The 22,785-nt window shown below is 38.1% G+C and overlaps 1 protein-coding gene across 1 annotated transcript; it reads left to right on the top strand.

Annotated features, from left to right (window-relative positions):
• The first annotated feature begins 12,787 nt into the window (after positions 1 to 12,787).
• On the top strand, positions 12,788 to 22,662 carry cxcl14 (chemokine (C-X-C motif) ligand 14). The gene is made up of 4 exons (XM_085283925.1): positions 12,788 to 13,234; positions 14,984 to 15,089; positions 18,626 to 18,739; positions 20,595 to 22,662. Exons 1-4 carry the CDS (start codon positions 13,171 to 13,173, stop codon positions 20,608 to 20,610), a joined length of 300 nt encoding a protein of 99 aa, XP_085140051.1. The 5' UTR covers positions 12,788 to 13,170; the 3' UTR covers positions 20,611 to 22,662.
• Positions 22,663 to 22,785: the final 123 nt, after the last annotated feature.

Raw genomic sequence — 22,785 nt, 5'->3', positions numbered from 1 at the left:
CTGGAATAGGCTCCGTCGCCTGTGACTCTGATAAGGATACGTGGAAGAGACTGGATGAATGGATTGAAATACAGCAACTGTCCAGATTTTTTTTTAACTACTTAATGCTACATTTAAAAAGCTGTAATGATGTACATCTACATGACAGCTGTTTTTGTATCAGCAGACAATGCAAATGACCAAAAAACAAATTAGATTGACAATTTTTCTGTCTCAGTATAATAAATGCCTTAGTCTGGCCACTCCTGTCAGAACTGTCTGCCTCCACCACTGACAATCACACTTTTATTTCTTCTTTTTTCCCCGTTAATATACCACGAACCTGAAACAACCTTTTTTATTTCTCAGACTATAACCAAACACTGACATAGTTTGATATTCAGCTGAACTTCCTGGAAGCATTTTTAACAGAAGAAATGTTTGAGCTTGAGCTCAAAGCATTAGCTTCTGACGTATGACATTTAAGCTCCTCCAAAGGTAACAAGAGACTCTGGCATGTTTGGCTACAAGCATGAAATTGCTTGAAAATGCTTTCTTTGTCACTGAGGGGTCATTTTAAACACAGTCCCAGACACACCAAGACTTACACTCTCAGTTTTATTCCAGCATAGTCACATGGTGCTAAAACACTGGAGGATATTCGTTTCTCTGGATTACTTGATAATAAGTGGAGGGGGTAACTATTCCTCACATTACAAAATTATATAGTATGATCTGACTGAAAAAGTTCCTCATGCAAAACACCGTTTTATTCCTTGAGAAGGAATAGAGAGGTTATGTTGTCTGGCAATTGCCAGTGATGGCTCTTTGGGGAGTTTTGAAAGAAACTGGAACTTTTGAGAACCTGAGGAGAACTTTGTGTCACAAATTCACCTACTTTACAGGTACATGGAGAGGAAATGGACCAGTAAAGAAAAAAAAACCTCCAGTACTACCTTTCACTTACACTTAAGTAATGCATTTCAGCTTTTGGGCTTCATCGTGGTCATCGTAAAAATATATACATTTTAATTAAGATTGCTATTGGGTGGAAACAAGCATATCCAGTTGTGTGGCAAAATACACCAGGTGATTTAGTGTATGACGGTCATTTTGAATGTGATATGCTTCCTTTTGCCAGGCAGTCCGAGTATTTCAGGATGGGATTTTATCACACAACCACCTCTAGGGTTTACAAAGAATGGTCAAAAAGAGAGAAAATATCCACCTCACTGTGTCAAAGAATGGCAAGACTGCTTTAAGCTGATAGGAAGGCAACAATAACTTAAATACCCGTTCATTACCACTAAGAAATGCAGAAGAGAAGATCTGAACACACATGTTGAACCCTGACGCAGACAAAACAGCAGAAGACCACACCGGGTGTCATTGCTGTCAGCTAAGAACAAGAAACTGAGGCTATAACTCACCAAATTGGACAAGATGAGAAGAAACGCTGTGTGACATGCTGGTGGTGTAATGGTGTGAGCCATATTTTCTTAGCACACTTTACACCCCTTAGAATTACCTGGTGATCATTTAAATGCACCAACCTTCCTGTATAATTGATTTGATGACTATTTCAATCCCTTTATGACTAGAGTGTACCAATCTCCTGACGACTGCTTCCCGCAGGACAACGTGCCACATCATAAAACTTAGATCATCTCATGCTGGTTTTTTGAACACGACAATGAGTTTAGTGTACTGAAATGGCTTCCACAGTCGCCAGATTGCAATCCAATAGAGCACCTCTGGGATGGGAGGGTCACATATTGGATATGGAGCCAACAAATCGGCAGTAATTGTGTGATGCTATGGACCAAAATCTCTTGCTGAATCTATGCCACAGGTTTAAAGCTGTTCTGAAGGCAAAAGTGGGTCAAACTGAGGAATAGTGAAATTTGCCTAGTGTTTTCTTTCCCCTTTGGGTACAAACAAGGACTTATTAATTAAGGAGTTTTTATAGTGACTGTTAAATTCTTAGTATTCCATTAGATTTTTTTTTTCTTTTTATCATAATGTCTATTTTTTATGATGTATTTCATAAGGTGTTTCACTGCTTTTCCTTTTTTTGGCAGAAGACAAAAGACCCAGCCGTGTAGGTGTTTCCTTGGCTGATATGTTCATGGACTCTTTTGGTTAGTTCTTGGGGAAAAAACTGGACACAAACTCAGAGGAGCTTGGGAACGATGTGACCTAACACAGCTGTTCTTCTGTGAGGTACACTGTGTAATGAGCACCTGGATATTATGATTTCCTGAGTCAGAGAAAATTTGAAGTAATTTTGTTTGATTTTTTTTTTACATAGCTGGGATTACCTCACCAAAATTACTTTCTAATCATGAATAATCATTGTGAATCATAAGTACAGGACATAGACACAGCCTAAAAAAGGAGCACCACAGCTCTCTGCTGATGGATATAATTCAGAAATTGGATCCAATAATGATGGACTTGAGCCACCATAAACCCCCATTATCATAGAACATATAAAATCATTTTCAAGTCAGATAGAAAAATAAGCAGTGATACTGTTCTACTGCAATTTGTATGCAAAAGTGTTTTTACATGAATATATGCATGTTGGAGAGAGGACAAAAGAGTAAAACAACTGTGAAGATTTATTACTTTCAGCCCTAGTTTCTGTTGTTATACATGGAGCATTATCCACAGGTTTTTCCCAAATGAATGTAATTTTAAGCAACTGAATTTGTACACATCTCAGTACTGGGGTTAGAAAATGACATTTGCACGCTTTCATATTTTTCTAATTATGTTGATGCACCTTCCTGCGGAGACCTGGTGGAGGATAATAAAAACCACGGGTCACTTATTGCCTTAATGTTCTCATGTACGAACGTGACATGACGAGCCAAACGGGGTCAATTAAATACGAGGGAGGAGGTGCAATAAACCTGTTGTGGTTTCACAAAGTATTTACATTTCTTCATTTCAGAGGACATTAGCGAAATTGCATCTCAATAACTACATTAGCATCAGACACTAACTGCTGTTTAGAGGAACTGGACTGCACACTGTGCTGGCCACATGTAGGCATCTTCAGGTGTGTGTGTGTTTTATCTCTGGAAGAAGTGTTGATAATCTCGAGACACATACAACCTAGATAACTGCTGCTGCTTCCCCGCAGGTTTCAGCCAGTTACATTTTTAGTTCTTTGATTTGTTCCTCTCTGTTTCTACCAGCATGATCTGAGTAGTTCCAGTCTGCATCAGCTCAGATAATTCTGATATCATTTTCACTGTGCAGCTTCTCCACAGTTATCAGCAGAAATTTCCAGTGGTTAGGGAGACATTTTTGTTTGCCTTATTATACAAACTAAACACACAGAAGAATTTCTATCTTGCATGAACACAAAGTCAATAGGAAAACTAGTGAAAATCAGCCAAACAGCACTTTGTGATTCTACAATGTAAACAGACACTAAGGCTCTGCCTGCTTTCCTGAGGTCAACATACACTCAGCCTTAGCATCACTATGGGTTCTTCACTTCTGGCTTTGTGTTAGTATGTTGTCTTTGCAGATACTTGCACAGGGTCCATGCCTTGTTATCAGCAGCTGTTCCTAGCCTGCCCACAGTTTGCATTTTATCATCATTCTTCACATTCTTGGCTTTTCAGGCAATAAAAACAAATTGCTCCACAATTTTTATCCTGTACATGGATTCATTTGACCAGAACAAATTAGCAGGGCTTTAAAGGGCTTGGAAGGAAAAGACAGTTTGAGTTTCTTGAAAACATTTCACCTCTCATCCAAGAAGTTTCTTCAGCTCTAAAACCAATCTGTGCAGAGTCCCAGATTTTAAGACCTAGTAGGAGTTGTCCCTTAAGAGGGTTGTTGAGCCACTATTGATCATGTGCCTTTTTCTTCTATTCACTCATCAAGCAGATTGTTCAAGAATGACTGTAACTCAAATAATGTCACAGTTGTATATCACCATGAGGCATGTTAAAGGCCAGTAACATAAACCCTAGATTGTCGTGTTTTTGCAAAATACAGGCTCAAGGAGCAGACTCGGGGCACATTTGGCAGGTTTTTAGTGTTTACTGACAAAGAAAGAATAGTGAAGGGATTTTATAGGATGGGTGTCAGCAGCACTGCAGCTTCACACTCCTGAGCTCTGTCAGGGGAGAAAATATGGAGTTAGCAATTGCCCAAGAGATGAGTATGAATTGTAAGAAGAATCCTGATGGTTCTCAATCATCTTATCAGTCTTATTCGTGTGCAGGGTTAAGAATCTTGGAGCGAGTTGGTGGGCAGCTGGTGGAATTCTAGGAGTTGACGCCGAGAGCAGGAAGGCAGGTGACCAGGTGAGTCCTTCCTTTGATAGGTTATGGAGAGCTGGTTTTGGAGTTGGTATGATTAACCTGATATTTCCACATGCAGCAGGTGAGTTGGTTTCCAGGAAAGCAAGGTTTTCCAGGAGGTACCTGAGTAGGCAACTATGAGTATCGAAGAGTGCACTAAGGAGCAAAAGCAAATGATTACTAGGAGCAGGTAACACAGGTGGCCTAATCTTCACCATACTGGCCATGAGAGTTTGGAAAAGAACTGCAACCTGAAGTCTGGATATCCTTCATACTTGATCATTCGATTACCAGATGTGAGACAGGTGTGAAATAGCTCAAAGGAGAAACTTAACGAAACAGAAAAGCATGCTTGTCCAATAGCTGAATACCTTTAGAAACTCTGACCACATTTTTCCAAGATAAGATTGGGGCAGGCGCTGTTTAACACCGTCACTGCTACTTTGAGCCTTGCTCTTCTTTCCAGCTTTCCTTCATTCACTAGACAATTTACATTTTAAAAAAACACTCCAGGTGCAACCTGAACATGTCAAAGAACCCATACTTATGTCTTTTTTTGTGAAGACAGACAAATCAAAGCCTTTATTTAACATACAAACAATATCTCACCTCTCCACCTCTCTTTTGTACACCAGCCATCTTCTCGTTCAGCTTTGTCCGCAAAATCTTGTGGTTAAATTCAAACATGTTCTGTCTTATCCGCATTAAACAAGGTGGTGTATTGAAGTTATTCTTCATTCAAAACATATTTTTAATAGATTTTTAAACATGAAACCTCCTGACCAGGTGTTTTGACGAACAAAGTGGTTCATGTTAGGACAGCACAGGTTTCCCGTTGCACAGGGAACACATGGATAACATCTCTCCCACATTTGTTTATTGAACTGTCCTTCTGACTTGGAAACGGGAGGAGGGAGAAAAGGGAACACGAGAAAAAAAGTAAAGACATGAACAAGACAAGACATGAAGTAAACAGATATGTATTATATTATAAGGTGATTAAAGGTTTAGATTTTTATACAATGAATCTAAGCATATATATTGAAAAACCTTTATTTAACCAGTCTTGATACTCTAAGAAACTCTTTTGCAAGATAGGCACACTCTTCACTTCATTGTGATAATTACAGAGTTTTTCTATTTTCAGCAAGTAATTTTCCAAGAAGGATTTAACTGGGAAACAAATGGAAAACTCATTTCTTATTATATATGATGAATTAGATCCATTTCAATGATCTATGAGTCATTTGTTATTTTACACCTTTAATTTGGGTACAGGTTTTTGTGTAAATTTTTCGGGTAGGTTTGAAGTCCTCAGATATTTTCAGCTCTGAGGTATCCAAGGATTTCAGATTCTTATAGGTTAAATAACATGTTGTCAGCAGAGAAGTTATTGTTTCAGACAATTTGCTTGTCTTTAGACCCAGACTGCCTGTTTCTCAACACAGGAGGGTAGACAGTGAGGCGACACTGTCAGCAGAACCAAATAAGGCAGATACACTGTTTGGTAACACGATGAAGTAAAGTTTCATGCTCCCTTCGCTTGATGTAACCTAGTTTCAGTTCCCGTGATTATATCACATTAGAACTACAGATTCAGCTTACTCTGGTTTATGAAGGCTGAGCTTTGTCTGCTCAATGAAATATAACCCTGCTGCCTCACTCAGGATAAATCATTTTTCTGTTTTTATTTTATCTAGGGGTTTATGATTTGTTCCTTAGATTTATTTATCTGTTTTTGTTGGAAGTTTACACAGTTATGACAGAAACCTGGAAAACATCAAGCCTGGACAAGTTTGAAGCTGCAAGCCAAGAGATGAATTATTAGTGCTTGGGGTTTATAATGACTGTGTTAGAAATACCAAATCACATTACCCAGCGGTAGCCTCCTCCATTTGTTATGACTGCATGTGAGTGAATGAGTGAATGAAAGTAGGTTTTCCCTAGTTAGAAATCTGACTTTACAGCTGATGGCTGTCAGGTATAGACATTGAACATGTACACAAACTCATTGACTTGAGTAGTGGCGTACAAATGTGATTTACTGAAACATGTGTTGGTCAAACAGGAAAAGGGGATTTTGCAACCAAAAATAAAGTATTGCTGAAGCCTAATTACTGGGTTTAAATTTGCTGTGGATCCCTCAAGCATGGACCCATGGAGACATAAACATCTTGAGCCAAGCATTTTGTTAAACTTGATCAAGTGGAGTTCCAGACTGAATCTATGAAGGCTGAGATCACAGGCTATAAAACTGGGTTATGATTGGTGTAAAATCTAACTTTGATCTGAAAGTCTAGATTTGATGTCACTTTGTTTTGTACTGGTTACGTAGAGATATTGCAATTCAGCATATAGGTTTTAATTTTTACTGGCTAGAGGAGAAATATCACATTGCAGTTTTCAAAATAGCTTCAAAATGTAATTGATTTTTGTTTGGGGTTTTTTCTTTTTTTTTGGGGGGGGGGGGGGGGGGGGGGGTTTACATTCCCGCAATTTTTAATTGCTCTGCTTTTGTATCTGTGTATCTATGTCAATGTACATTTTTAATAGAAAGGTTAGCTATGGCATTGGTCATTTTGCCCCTGACGCCAGAGACAGTTAAAGTCTTGCATGATGTTTTGGGCATGTCAGAATTGTTATCCAGACCCAGATAATCAGCCCTGGATGGATGGATGGCTGGATGGATTGCTTTTACATATCAGTTGTATTTTTGTTTTGTTTTTGTAAAAGTAATCAGTATAGTATTATATAATCAGTATATTATCAGTATAATTAGTACAATATAAAAAAAAAATAAGGATGGACGTAGCTGTTAAATGTGAAGCCAACTTGCAAATATTTGCATTATTTTTAATGGCCACAAGGGGGTGATACCTGTGACATCTGGTTCCATAGAAGTCTATAGGAAAATGGCCTGCTGACTTGAACTCTGTAAGCACTTTACTATCAAGTTTATGGACTCTGTCACTAATTTGAATAAAAAAATAAATAATAATAAATAATCTTCATGCTCACCGGTCAACATAATATGACCAAGATTTATAAAATTAAATCTTGGTCATATTATGTTGACCGGTGAGCATGAAGATTCACAGTCAGATGCAAAATCAGTTTTAAAACAGAAAGATGGTGACAGCGAAAATGCCCATGTGGAGGCTTCAAAACAGGACTTCAGATACCAATGGTTAACACGGTAGCTCCATCCATCTTTTATATTGCCCGTGATTTTTTTGGTTGCTATGGCAACATCTCTACTCTGAGGAGTGTCAAAAATATAGGTGGTGCAAGATGGAAAAAAAATCTGCTAACTAAAATGCATTAAATTCAATGTCATGTTTGTAAAAAGAAAAAAAATGGGGGGCCAAAATATGTCCATATACATCCTTAAGACCGGGCAGAATATCAGGAAATGAAATGTCTGTGACCCATGTAAGTACAATTGATTGATTGATTGATTGGTAATTTATTTCAACATGTGAACAATATACAAGTACATTTAGAAAAGAAAATAAGAGAGAAAAAAATACTATACAAATTACATACAAAAAAACATTCTGATTGATTTACATGTTGAAAGGGAGTGGGAAGAAGTACACACTTATTTAATCCCACCCCTTTGCCATAAATTATCAGTTAATATTTAGTCAGCTTCCTTACTGATATCATTTGTAATAAAAATAGTGAACAGATTTCTGATATACTATATACTATAATATCACAGCATGAGTTTTGTGTTTGTTTGTTTGTTTGTTTTTAAATAGAGACATTCACTTGTGAGTGATGTTTTAGAACTGACCTTGATATGATGTAACACCAACATAAGCCATGACCAGTGTCATTAAATACCTCATAATAGGACATGTCCTGGGAAAGAACATGTGATTTTTCCATGGTGAATTGAATACAAGTTCGAGCAAGTGCATGACAGTTTGGTTGAATTTTCCCACTCACCTACCATTCCTGTCACTGGGGACCTCAGTACATATTTAGCCTACACACCAAATTTGCATTATTACTGTCAGATAATTTTTTCATCCTTTCAAGTTCTATTTTTCTTTGTCTGTCTTTGTGATACAGAATTTCCACTAAAATACTTACTCCCACTGTGACCTCTCACGTACCCTCACCATTGTGGCTTCAGGCGAAAGATTTCGCTGCAGTACTCACATACTTCTCTGCAGAAATATGTCAAAACAGATGAGCAGTCTTTCTGTCTCTCTGCTATGCACTAATGGCCTAGTCTGTTTATGTGCCAAGTGACATTAATTTAAGCAATCCCAAATGCACTTTTATGGAAAGACAGTACACACCTGCTAGATGCTCTCCCAGCCCCTAAAAGAATTTACAGACTTTTATATTCGTGGAAGGCTTCTCTTGTAAAAGCCATGCAAATTCAAACAACCTGAAACAGATGGTGTGCTTGTCTTGCCTCTGTTCTTTTTCATGTCTCAGCAGGTCATTTTATGTCATTGAGGCATAAGCTATTCATAAAATTCACTTAAGCTTAGGACTGTATTAGGAAGGACAAACTCTACAAAAGCAATAATTCAGTTTGAGAATGTTTTGGAAATGTCTGCAGTGTTAGAGTTATTGAATAAGCTCGGGCTATTTTAGGTCAAGCCTCAAAGAGTGCAGATCGAGATTCACTTATGACTTCCACATTATATTAAGGGGACAGTCAGTGAATGGACTGCGCTTTACATTCATTTGTTTTGCTGCTGTGGTTGTTTTACTCCAAAGGATAATGTGAAATTTTTCATACACATTCACATGACTGGCTGCCATGTGGACACTGAGCAGCCAGTTGGATGCAACTTGATCCCTTCAGGTAAAGATTAGAAGATAATCCTTTATTTATCAAAGATCAGGGGAATTTTTTCACTTGGAACAGTATTTTCATTCAGTTACATTTTATTTATATAGCACCAAATCACAGTCTCCTCATGGTGCTTTGTATTGTAAGGTTAAGTCCCTATATTATAAACAATCATGGAACCCAGTTTGAGCAAACACTTGGCAACAATGGGAAGGAAAAACTCCCTTTTAAGACAGAGATTATTAATAACCAATAAAAGTACCACTTTTCACAGCTATGATGCATTTTTTTTGTTATGCAATTAAGGAGAAATCTACCAGATTGTTTTGTGCCTGAAACAGCAAGAATGTGCTTTTCATATAGTAGTAAAAGAGATGTATGTTTTCACATTTCTGTCAAAAACAGATACACGCTCTCATTTGTTCATTAACCAGCATGTTCATAAACCTAAGGGAGAGTCCAACCCTTCAGGCGAAGCTTGTATCAGTGATCTCATTCTTTCTGTCACTACCCACACCTCATGGCCATAGATGACCCAGAGGGGCCTTCCATCTTTTTCCAGCTGAGAAGCATGCCCTGAGACACGGACCTGACAGCTTTCATTCCTACTGCTTCTTGCTTGCCTGCAAACCACCCCACAGTGAGCTGGAGGACACCTGCTGATGAAGCCACAAGAACCACATCATCAAAAGCAGAGAGGTGATCCTGAGGCCACAAGACCAGAAATCTTCAGCTGCTTGGCTGAGCCTAAAATCTCTGTGCATAAAAGTTATGTATCGAATCGGTGAGAAAAAGCAGCCCTGGTGGAGCCCAGCTCTCATCAGGAACTGATCAGACTTATTGCAATATGAGTGAGTGAAACTCTCCCCACAGTTATACAGGTACATGTCCACCATTCTATAACAAGCACAACAGCTTATTACCTCATTTGTAGTGTGATAGGATGACAGCAAACAAAAAAAAAACACCCTGTACAGTTTAAAACACATGTTCCCAAGTTTTTAAACAGCTGTAGAGCTTAACAGCTGATACACAGGCAGATGTGCTGAACCTGAAAAGTTTCTGTGCTTTTTGGTTACAGACAGAAGCCTGCATTTAACTGAGACACTCAGCTCCCAACAACATAAACATATTCTGTGTCTGTGTCTCTGTCTACCTCTTTCTCTCCTTCTCCCTCTTTAACTACATATCATTCCAATCTAAACAGCTTCTACACTATATCCACCTTCTGCTATGTTTAATCTTGGGGTAAAACTTTACAGTTTTCCTGCGGATTAGCTCTGCATTTACAGCGCTGCCAGGTTCATTAAACGCCAATGGACACAGTGCAACTTAGTATCACAGACAAATGTTTACAATCTAGCAAGCAGTACAGTTCTGTGTAAATACATGTGGTCCTTCAGTCCAGTCCAAAGAACTGAAGAGAGGGCCACAGCTGCAGGCAGGCAGTGAAGCTGGAGGATTTTGACAGCCACTTTCAGAAAACAGCTGTCTTACTTGATCAAGCGAAGAAAAGTTTTCTCTACTCTGAAAACAAATGTCAGAATATGAAGTGTTTACTTCTAAAATGACACATGATTTTTTTTGCTGTCTTAAAGAAAACAGTTGATGCGATCATGAGAAGAAATACAACATATAAATGTTGAATTATTATGGGGTTTTTTTTCACAAAATTAGTCTTTTTTTAAAAAAAACGAATTTAACAGCAACGGTGTCCAGCTGGGGCTTTTCTGTTTAGAGTGTGAATTGCACTGATGTGGATGTGCTATGTAGCGTTCTTCTGATATTGCTGTGGAGCTACACCAGACAGAAGAAAGGCTGGCAACAACTGCTTGAAGGCTTTCCATAGTTTATTACTGTTTTTGTTTTGTTTTTTTGAGCCAACTGCTATGTAGCATCTGTGGAAAATTTAGTCCGCTAATTACATTTTCTATTACCATGCTCTCTGCTTCACTGCCAATGCTGCCAGTGTTCATTTTATGTGAATACAAAGATCAAATGTTGATATATTGTCAGTGTTTTTAATTATGTTCTGGTTAGTAATCATTAGCTAAACTTCAAAAAATATTTCTCCAAAGCATCATCAACATCAGCTTATTAAGGCTGACAAATGATGTTATTTTCTTTTTAAGACAGATTCAGTTTGGCTAAAGTCCTCCTGTATTTTTAACTGCTGCCTTCACTTCCTTTCTTTCTTTCTTGTAGCTAAAATGATCTAATGGATGAAGACAACTCATGTCCAAGTTATTTTCAGTCATTACAGCTGAAGACTGAAACAGACAGCTGACCATTGTCTTTCATCCTGAGATCAAAAAACGGGATAGATTCACACAGCTGCAATGCCCTGTAGGGGTCACGTACATCCTAATCTGTCACAGTCCACTGAAAATGATAGCTGGCATCTTGTCCCGCTGCTGTTCGTGAAGGGAACAAAGAAGAAACTGTGGTAATATTAAGACAGGTTCACAGCTGATTTGCACACTGTTTTGGCGGTGCGCGCGTGTAATCCTGCAGCATGCGACAGATGTACATGCTGCGAGAACTCGTGTAGATACACACCCACAAATATGGTCATGCAGACATGAACAAATGCACGCACACAGGTACATCGTGCGGACAGACAGTTCATGGCTGCTGGTTTGAGTTATGACAGAATCTGATTGCATCAGTGCAAGGGGCAAAGAGGTGAGCACAAGTGGGAAGTGAGTATGGGAAACACGCACACACACACAAATCTTATTACGCTGGATGGTGATGAATGTGGTTTAATCCTGTGGTTAGAGTGTTCCAGGTGGGAGGGGTCAGACCTTCTTCTCAGGGCTATCTCTTACAGGCCAAAGGTTCAGCCTGATGGCATCCCCAGATACAATGAGTGCATTTATTCATATGCAGGGAACAGAATAAGCCCAAAAAGCATTCACAGAAACAATATCAGCTTTGAATTTCACTGAGTGACATCCAAAAAAACGCAAGAAGGACAGAAAATAATTTGACTTTTAGAAAGTGACAAATGTGATCAGACATGAGGTTGTAAGACTTTCATTACGTTTTCGTGACAATGGCTTTTGAAACGAATCAGTCCAGTTTTCTTTCTAGATGCTGACGTCAGGCGAGGGAAATCCAGCTTTTTTAATGTTTTCTCTAAACTGATCAATATTTATTATGTTATAGGTTATATCTGATTGAGGAAAAAATAATGAGAAAAATAATATACTCCACGATTTCAATGTGCGTGTATGCTTAAAAAAATTCACAGTCTTCTATCAGCAAATGAATTGAATCTCTTGAGCATATATATTCTTAAACATGTGATTTTTACCGGTCAGTTTTTAGCCAACAACACGGATTTTTTTTTCTTCAATTTAAGTCTCTGATCCTTAAATGTTGCCTTCACTGACCCACAATGTGTGTTGGGTAACGTATTTTCGTACACGTCAGCCTTCAATTTCACTGTCCTGTCAGCGAGGAGGAACTTTTCCTTTGTCTTGGCTCTGTTGTTGCTGTCATTGTGGCGTTTTTCTTCATTCCACCAAGTTTTCTGTCTGTCAGCCTGAAATCAGGACAAGAGACGAACAGACCAGCAGACGTCATCCTTCCAGATTTTGGTGAACAATACGTGCACTTTTGTTTGTTTTTTCTGCCCTCCCTCCCTTTCCACGTTCTCCACTTCTCCCTCGCAGGACACAACAAGTGTTTGATTCGCTGTCTGGTCGTGCATATTAATGAGAATGGGATAGCGGGCAGCTTTTAAAAGAGCTGCTGCCTGCCTCTCCACAGCAAGCGACGGGGAGAGAGAGACCTAAACGAGTGATTGGAGATTCATCCAAGCGCTCGGGACGCACAGACGGAGTTGCACAATCAGTGCTCCAAAGGGACCCCAAAAAGCTGAAATCCCCATTGCTCTTCACGTCTGCCTCCCAGTAGTGGATGCTATCTACATATCGAAAGACTTTTTGTTGATATTTCAGTATTTACTGCTTTGCAAGGCTCGGGTTTTGAGGAACTTCTTTTTTTTAAAAAAAATCTTTTTGGACTTGTGAAGACATGCGTGGGTGCACGACGGTGCTGCTTTTGTTAGTGGTGGCCTTATGCTGCCTGAGCGCAGAAGGTAAACACTTTTTTCCTGTTTATCTTAGTTAAAGTTTGTCATTTTTCAAAATGGGCTGTGCGGCGCTTAAGCTGTGATAACTGAACAATTATCGGTAGGTGGAAAATAGGTGGGAGGTGAAAGCAAACGCCTGGTGTGTTGTGTTGTGTTCGTGAAAGGAAAGATTGAGGAATCAACTCATGCTGTGCAGAGTTTGTTTGAAACCAGAGTCAACAGCTGAAGTCAACTTTGCTGAAGGGACTCAGTGGTGCGTTTGCTTGCATGCCTGTGCTCCAAAAATGAATTTAGGTCGGCATAAACAGTGTGTTAGCAGTAGTGTGCACTCAATTAGGCACTTTGTTTGTTTCCTAGTATCCATAAACACTGAGATCTTGGAGCTGAACTGTAATAATGAATACCACTCTGGTGTAAGAAATCTGCTGTTATGATGAGCCTTATGTTGGCAAGCGTCCTTGCACCCTGAACAGCCCCCTGGGACATACAGCGTCTGGCAAGACAAGCGAAGCCACCCTTATGTAACTAAATTAACAGTAAAATATTCCAATTTTAGTTTTTACATAATTATTTAAAATGCATTTTTCTTTCTGTATCATAGTTTCATTCTCCTTTCGTGTCTGCAGCTGTCAAACTTTATGGGAAAACTTTGTCTGACTTTTTGTATAACGTCTTTCCCACCATATAGATATGAAAGTAAACATATACATCATTTGAGAACAGGTTTAACGGGCATCTCTTTCAGTTCAGTGTGTAAAGTGGTGAAGCTGTTTGCCTTTGACAATATAGTAACACCAGTGTTTGCCCATTTTTATTGGCCTTTGTTGTCTGATATGTTGGTGCTCAGTCGCGCTCCACTGTGGGGGCTTGTGACAGATTTAGTGCCTGGCGGTCTGGACAGATAGCTGATGATGGATGAGGGAAACCTTGGACTATCCAGGTCATCACCTCCCATCACAAATATACAGCCCAGCAAAACGAATTTCCTCTGTGTAATATATTCACTACTACAGCTAGAAAACTTGCCCTGAACAGGCATCATTTTAAGTTGATCAGAAGATGATGGACAGACATTATTAAATATATATGTATGCTTCAGAAGTAAGATGACATGTAGCTTTAATTAAAGAGGTGCATAGACTCTCCCTTAGTGCTTGTAGTGCAGGAATTTTATAAAATTAGTGTCTGATAGAGAAGCAACATGATAGTGAGATAAATACAGGATAGCTGAAGTCTCAAGTTCTTCGTGCAAGGCAGTAAGACCTTTAGGAACCCATGCATTGTCTGAGCTTAACGGGATAAATGCAGCATGTTTAATTTTGCTGATGTGCAGTGAACAATCAGCAATAGCATAAAACTCGTACAGTGTGGAATTCAAGCCAATTTCCTCTCTACACAGATGTTTCCATTTTAGTCATGCTTAATATAAAAAGGGGTCTAACTGCATGCCAAATTATATTTCTATTTTAATGTGCCTTTGACTGTGACTTAAGTAAAAGCATGGAATTTCAGCTGTGTGTTGCCAGATATAAATATAGAAACAGATAACACCCACTTGTCCTTTGAATTATAATTCAAAGATAAAGCGGGAATACTTCGTTGTGATTCCACGCCAGTTTGCCGTCAGATCGCAAAGAATTAACTTCCCTGTCAGTTAAATACCTGTCAGTCTGACTGGAAGTAATTGAGCTTGCATGACAAGTTTATTAGATTTGTGTCTTAGCAGTGTAATGTGTGCATTATATTTCTCAACAGCTTACAAGTGCAGGTGCACCAGAAAAGGGCCCAAGATCCGATACAAGGATGTACAGAAGCTGGAGATCAAACCCAAACACCCGTTCTGCCAGGAGAAGATGATATTGTGAGTCAGACTCTGATTCTCTTTCAGTGTGTCACTCTCCATATGTCATTTCTGCATTTTCTCGTTTCTCTCTCTGCTTTTTTCCTCAGTTCTTATTCCTACTTTACATTCTTCTTTTTGCTTAATCCCTTGACATTTTCCTACCTGCTTACCTGTGTTCCCTGTTTTTCCCCCTTTCCTCTGGTTATTCATCCCCTTTTTCTTCCAGCGTGTACTCTGCACATGCTTTGAATACAAATCATACAATTAGCAGATTACCAGCATATTTAAAGCCGTTCCTGAAGCATAATGATACTCCAACATACTGTAAACATATTCAGCTGCCGCGCTCACATTTTGAGAACACCCTTTCGTTGGTGCCTAAAACACTCTGAAAGATTTGCAGCGCGATAAACTGATAATTTAATTACTCCCTGTAGACAGGAGGTGGGGATGATTTATTACCTGAAAAGGAGGGGATGAAGAAAGCAGCGATTTCCAGGACATTCCACAATGTTCAATTACTCAGGCATGAACATTTCCAGACTTTTATTTGTAAATTCAGACATCATGGGCAGTGTGAGATGTAAGCATCACATAATGATGCAGTCCATTAATCTATCTATTAATCTATTAAAGTCTAGTTAATGTAAGAATAATGTAATGCTTCTGTGTTCAAAAGACTATTTGTACTTAAACAATAAAAAATGGGCTAAATCACAGATCAGTGCTTGATCTTTCTGCCTCTCTCTGCCATCAGACATTTAACCTTTCAGGTCAAAGTTCAAGCACACATACAGCTAATATGCTCATTTTGAGCTACTGAGGAATGCACCATGAACTGATTCTTCTCCTATGAATTATATTTCAAAAGAAGTAACCTGTAGCGCTTTAAGACAGACACTCTCACCTGAGATTTATAAATACATTCATATTATGCGTACAGTCTGTACTACATGATTTCAGTTGATGTGAATGAAGCCCCACACAAGCCAATAAAAAACTATAAAACGCTGTGTGCGTTTCATTTTTTTTAAGTTTTTGCTTCAAAGCTAAATGAAGGCACAGCAGATGGGGATGTTATGTCAGCCTCCTGGGACTCTGCTTGGTGTTCAATGCACAATCTCTGCTGCCACCTGCTGCCACATTACAATATAACACAGAGGACACAGGCTGTGTGATGTGTGGACAGATTTTTATGCTCAAAGTGTATTCTACTTTTTACAAAAGGTTTGAGATAATATCCAACCATTTAAGTCAGTTTATCATATCAATTGATTTTAAACAGAAAACTAGGTCCTCTTATCTCACAATTTGCTGCTTTTATAGCAATTTTAATTAAGTAAAATTGATTATTAAGTTTTAAGTTTGCTGTTGTTCTGTTTTTGTTTTATCATTAATAATTTATTTAAGCTCCAAGTACATTTATACTATTAAAATCATTCATCTTATTACAGATGCCCTTCCGAAATGAGTACTTTATGGTAATCGGTTGTTGTTGAGTACAGCAAAGAAATTATAATATTTGAAAATTTTAGTGTGTTAATCAGTGTTTCAAATTTCATTTGAAAATTTCACCTTTCAAGTGCTGAATAGTTACAAAATAGCTGTTAGATGTTGTCTCCATCTATCCGAACGTTATATTTTTATGAATGTGATGTGCTCTTGGACGCCTTAAGGGAATTTCTTAAAAATTGAGCCAAATGTTAGCTTAGCTGATTACATTTTGAGGGTCAGAGGTTATGGTCACTCTAACCTCACAAAAAACATTTTGGGGCTTAACTCAAGAATTTACACTGTAAATACTAATAAATTTAACACTCTGTAAAAGTCATCACTCATGATAAAGGCTGAAAAGGGCTATTTGAATTCATGACTCCTACCTTACATATTTTATACATGAACTGCAACGTAACTGGCTGGCGGAGGAATACAGCTGCAAAGCGGAGGGATGATGTATAGTCACACATCAAGTCAGTCAAGAAATAAATTGTGTGTGCATTCCAAAAGAACAAACCTGTCAGAAGCATTATATTGTATTTGGTCTGCATCACCTCACAGGTCTGTTTTTCTGTGAGGGTGTTACGCGCCACACAGTCATCATTCAAGGTTGCTCTATTAGCATGAGATGGGGCCCACCAGCCGTTAGTGCCTGGTGAAAAATGAGTCTCAGCAGGCTCCGGAAAGCAACAGAAAGAAAGAGAGTGGGAGAGAAATGAGCAAGAGAGTCCCCACTTTGGTCGTTTGGCTTACAGCGCTTAGTTTGGCATTCTCAGCAGCCACTCCTAACCACAAACATGCACAACCTAGGAGCCCCATATACCATCTCCCTATTCCTACCTGTCCTCTCAATTTTCTGTCTTTTCCCTGGACTTCATTCATCTTCACCTTCCTTTTTCTAATGTCCTTATAACTCACGGAAGTTTTCAGTCAGTGGCTGTGCTTCAGCTACCTAGGTGAATGATAATGAGTCGGAACCACGGTAATTAGGTTAAATGCAATATACACAGGAAGTTTCATGTTCTATCCATCAAACACACTCAGAACTCAGTTCTTCCAAAAGAAAGAACACAGAGCTATCTAACTAAGGCATCAATTGTGAAACAAAGGGACAACCAAATGGGCAGGAAAATAGAGGCAAAACTCTTTAATCTAATCTTTATAACCACTGAATACAGCCTTCGAATCAAAAGTCAAGTTCCTTTGCAGTCAAGTCATTTAGCATTCATGGTTTGCTGAGCCTTTGAGTGTGTCACTGGATAGTGAGGCCCCCTAGCATGGTGGGTCTTTTGTTTTTTTATATTTACCACGCTCGCTTCTTTCATCTGAATACGCCACATACAGGCAGTCTGTCTCTGTCGTTGCCAAAAGCAGAGCATAACAGACAGATGAACTGATTCAATGAGCTTAGATGTCACATTTTTAAGTGGCAGCTCCATAATATTGCTTCATTGCCAAAAAAGCTGGCAAAGCTGTGCAAGCGGATCTTTTGAATTCGGAGGGCATTCAGCTGTGGAAATGTTATTGGAGGCAGCTTAGAATAGCCACTAAAATTTGGGGCAAAAACATGTCAGATGTCTTACTCCTTAACCAGTCTCTATTCAGCAGACTCAGACTGGCTTTCAGATGGTTTGACTTGCTCACAACAGTGTTTTTACTCCAATGAAGTTGTGCCTTGAGTTCTTAAGCTGAACTTAACCCTCCAAGTCAAACTGAAAACTTTCATTGTGAAATGTTCTTATTTTACTCACTAGCCATTTTTGTTGTCATGATATGATAGCAGTCAGATGCTTGGCCTTTAGGGCCACTATATTATTTTTTTCATAAGTGATGTAGTCATTGAAATGTTAAAAGCGATCTTACTGAATAGCTGGCAGCCACATGTGCAAAAATAACTTTTTGCACATTTTAAAAATCTTTTTTAATTTTAATAGGAATAAATAAGAGTGTTCAAGAGTACATGTGTACTTGATACAGACTGGAAAACCTACATGTCATGTTTTGTGTTTTTTAAAATCAGTATTTAACCTTTGCTTCTTCTCGGCTCCTGTTCTCAGTGTGACAATGGAGAATGTGTCTCGGTTCAAGGGGCAGGAGTACTGTCTTCATCCCAAACTTCAGAGCACTAAGAACCTGGTCAAATGGTTCCGCATCTGGAAGGACAAGCACAGGTAATAGCCTAACACCAAAATAAATAAATAAATAAAAATCAGGTGATGTTAGTTAAAAGTACAGTCAGTCGTGTTGTTAGGTTATTTAATGTGTAATTATATATTTCAGCAAATTGATTTTCACAAACCGAAACATCTAAACATTTTACAAACTTAGAATCAATTAATTCATAGTACACAGAACAAACACGTGGCCTAGATAAATAAATAAATAAGACTAGATAAAATGTCATCCTCTTCCTGTATCTGAACGAAACCGTGCATGAACACATTTATTTATTCCAAATACTGTCACATTTACTTATGGTAGCAGAGTAGACACGTGACCTTCCCATCCCTGGACAGATGATAACAACCTGAATAAAAAAAACAACAGCAGCTGGGTATAAGCTAACATTATGCCAGCTAATGTTAGGCTCGAGTGCCCTGAAAATCACATTTCCTTCTGTTTATCAGAGACAAAGTGTCGCTAAGAGTCCCAGTCCAAAAATGTTAGATCCATGTTGTCAGCTGAGGTGAAAGCAGAATGACAGCCTACACTCACTACAGATAAACAGCAGCTAGAATTGTTTGTCCTATGGAGGCCACCATAGCAAGGATTTTACTCTTGCATTGGTAGGCGTAACAAAGCAGAATTAAGTTGAGCGTGATCTGCATTCTACTGACATCTAGTGGTCATCTATCAGGTTCACATGAGAAAAAATTATATAAATACGTAAGTCAGACAGAGTTAGCTTAGTCAAACCCATAAACTATCGGTGTTACAGTTAAGGTCCACAAGTGTACGTTTTTTAGCTTCTATGTCCAATTTGCTGCCTTTCATGGGAGATAGAGTTTGTGCAGTTACATAAATGTACCAGTTTATATACCTAAACATAAAACACTGACGTAACAGAGATAACATATGCTGTTATGGAAACTTAACCCCTTTTAGAGATTTGTTAAAGTAAATAAAAGTAAGAATCTGAAGAACATTTCATGTATTTACAATATCGCACAGCTCCATAACTTATATATATTGTCAAATGTTTACAAAACTTCACAAACAACATTTGATGTAACTAATGGTTATTTGACTTACTTCTGCATTGCTATCATCTAAAAGCAGTCAGGCTATTCTTTTCTGACAAGCCAGTATTTCCTAGAGAACTGTTACTGAATGTTTCCCTTTGGATTAGCCTCTACAGACCCTGAGATGGTTTTGTGGGAAAATCCCAGTAGATCAGCAGTTTCTGAGCTAGTTAAACCAGCCCGCACCAGCACTAACAATCATCTTCCCCATTTTAATGCTCAGTTTGAGCATTATAAGGTTATTTTGGACATGTCTACATGCCTAAATTCAGTGAATTGCTGCCATGTGATTGGCTGATTAGATATTATTAGATATGCATTAACAATCACCTAAACAGGCGTACCTAATAAAGCATTATCACCATTATTATTACCATGTTATATCTTCTTTGTCATTTCATTAAGAAGCAATGCATAAACCACTCATAAACATATGCACATAAAGTTTTTCAAGTTTTATCCCTGACTCCGGGCTGAAACCATATCCAGTGGCTATCAATAAAGATGTGATGCTTTATTGATTTGTTTTGTTAAAACTAGTCTTTTTAACTTCAGAGGTCAGAGTCAGGTCTTAGACAAAAGTCCTCTGGACGTATTTTTTCAAAAACAGCATTTCTAAGGGACACTGTTGGTTACAGAAGCATTAAAGTCATGTTCGTACTACATGTAAACATTTGATCGCTACTCAAACAGAGACACCTTTTTTAGGAGGCTGAAAAAAAACCTACATTGTTTGCAACCAAAGGAGCAAATCTCGTAAGAGATATATGTTTGTTTTCCACAGGGTGTATGAAGCATAACACCGTCGCTCTCAACACAAGGATCGTGTGAGACAAACAAAGGACACCAACTCCACCAGGACTACATTTGTGAAGTACAAGATGTAATCTGCATTGAAGCTGTACTTCTACTTCTTCTGCCTGAGATCTGTCAAGCGCATCAAGAGATATCTACAATTTGTACATAGGCTGGTGGGCTCGCTTTAGTTGGCCATCAGTGTAGTTACAGTCACTCACCACTCCAGTCTTTGCCACTGTAGTTATATTTGTCAAATTGTGGACAACGCCATCTGTGTTCAAACAGTTGTATGGTTGTTATTCAAAGGGGCTTCTGTTTTGTTTTGGCTTTGGTGAAAAATGTGCAAGAAAAAGAAATTCTGAGGAAAGGCAAATATTTCTCTTAAAAATACAGTGTATTGGTGTTTAATCATTGCAGTTTCCACTTTTCCGTATCCTATTCAGTATGACAGGTATATTTATATAATCAGCGTATAAGGTTTGGCTACAAGGGCGCAGTTGAAATAATGGGATAAAGGTTCTCCATAAATTAGATTCTCTGTATCTGTAGAGGAGAGTCAGTCAGTGTGTGATTATATTTTATACAGAAGTTGTTTTTATTCAGACAGATTATGGAGGTCCGACAGTCAGTGTGTGTGTGTGTGTGTGTGTGTGTGTGTGTGTGTGTGTACGCATCTGTGAGTGTTTTAACTGTTTCCATCTTAATAAAAATTCATCTTCAGAGGGACAACTGAATCAATTTTTTTTGCAAACTGTTCTCATACTTAACCTGCAGAGTGCACATTCAATAAATATAAAAAAATCAAACAGGTCATCTGTGCCATCACTGCTACAGTCTGTTTATTGGAAATTGTCCAAATAGGTCATTAGTAAGTACACTAAGAATATAAGAATCCTAGCTGTTTATGACGAATGACTATATGTTTCCATATTTTCACACTGGTTGAAATATTTTTTTAACTGACCTACATATCGTGGCATCCTTAAAAAGATGAGGCAGGCCTGCGATAGCACCAGTAGACAGCATCTTGATTTTAAAACCTATTTAAACTCTTTAACGCCTGCTGAAAATATAAAATAATAATAATTAGAATAATTTTAGGAAATATTTGTCAGACAGAAGTAAAATGTGCTCTGGGCTTTACTGCACCTACAACAGTAAAGCAAAAGGAAATTACAGTGACATTATCAATAGTTTCAAACTCTGCCCAGTGAAATAGTCTGGCTTACTGGTGTGTTTTTTATTAGTTTATGGACAATAAGGAAGCTCAGTGGCACAAAAGAATGATCTATAGCAAGATTTGGTTACATAGAAAAAAGTTTCTTTTGTATGTCTTCTTTTTGTTGTATGATATATATATATATATATATATATATATATATATATTGATGGAGGAAATGTTGGCTGTTATCAGAATTGTCATTTATGATGGAGTTTGTGTTATTTTGATGTTAGAAAGGCATTGGAAAAGTAATGCTTTGCTAGGGACGATTTGGCTGAATCTTCCAAGAGTCTGAATTACAATTACTGCCCACACAGAAGACAACACTCACAACAATTTAAGCTGTATGGCCATTATGGGTTTTTTTTCATTGGTTTTCTTTTTCCTATAGTCCTATATGGATGACTTCAGTATCTCCTAACCAATTCTTTCATTCTTCCTTTTGAATATTATTATTCCTATTATTATTATTCTTCCTTTTGCACATTATATATATATATATATATATATATATATATATATATATATATATATATATATATATATATGTATACACACATACACACACACACACACATACATTCGTAAAGAAGCATTTTGGAAGTGGAAACATATAGCCTATACGTTACTGAGAATAAAGAATAAATTCATCTTAAGACTTTATAGCATCATGTATGTTGTATTACTGCATTATAGCTGTTTTTTGCTATTTAAATCTTGTTTTGGTAACAGATTCTTGGAGGGTGTGTGTTTGAAGCCCGCCAAGCTCACTGTTAGACCTTCCTTAGATTGTTAAACAATAAACACAGCAATAAAGTGTCTATAGAGTGTCTATAGAGCTTGTGTCAGCTTGTGTTTGTATTTAATTCATTTAATTGAATTATTGAATCGTAGTTCAACTGAAACAGCAAAGAAACCTTTTTTTCTTACAACTTATTCCACCAGGTGGCGGTAA

This window comes from Mchenga conophoros, linkage group LG2, assembly GCF_057382185.1.
Source record: "Mchenga conophoros isolate Kocher_MC1m ecotype Shallow Benthic linkage group LG2, M_conophoros_male_GT1.1, whole genome shotgun sequence".
In the NCBI taxonomy this organism is placed as follows: Eukaryota; Metazoa; Chordata; class Actinopteri; order Cichliformes; family Cichlidae; genus Mchenga; species Mchenga conophoros.
Note: the sequence above shows the minus strand (reverse complement) of the source record. Positions and strands in the feature narration are given on the sequence as shown.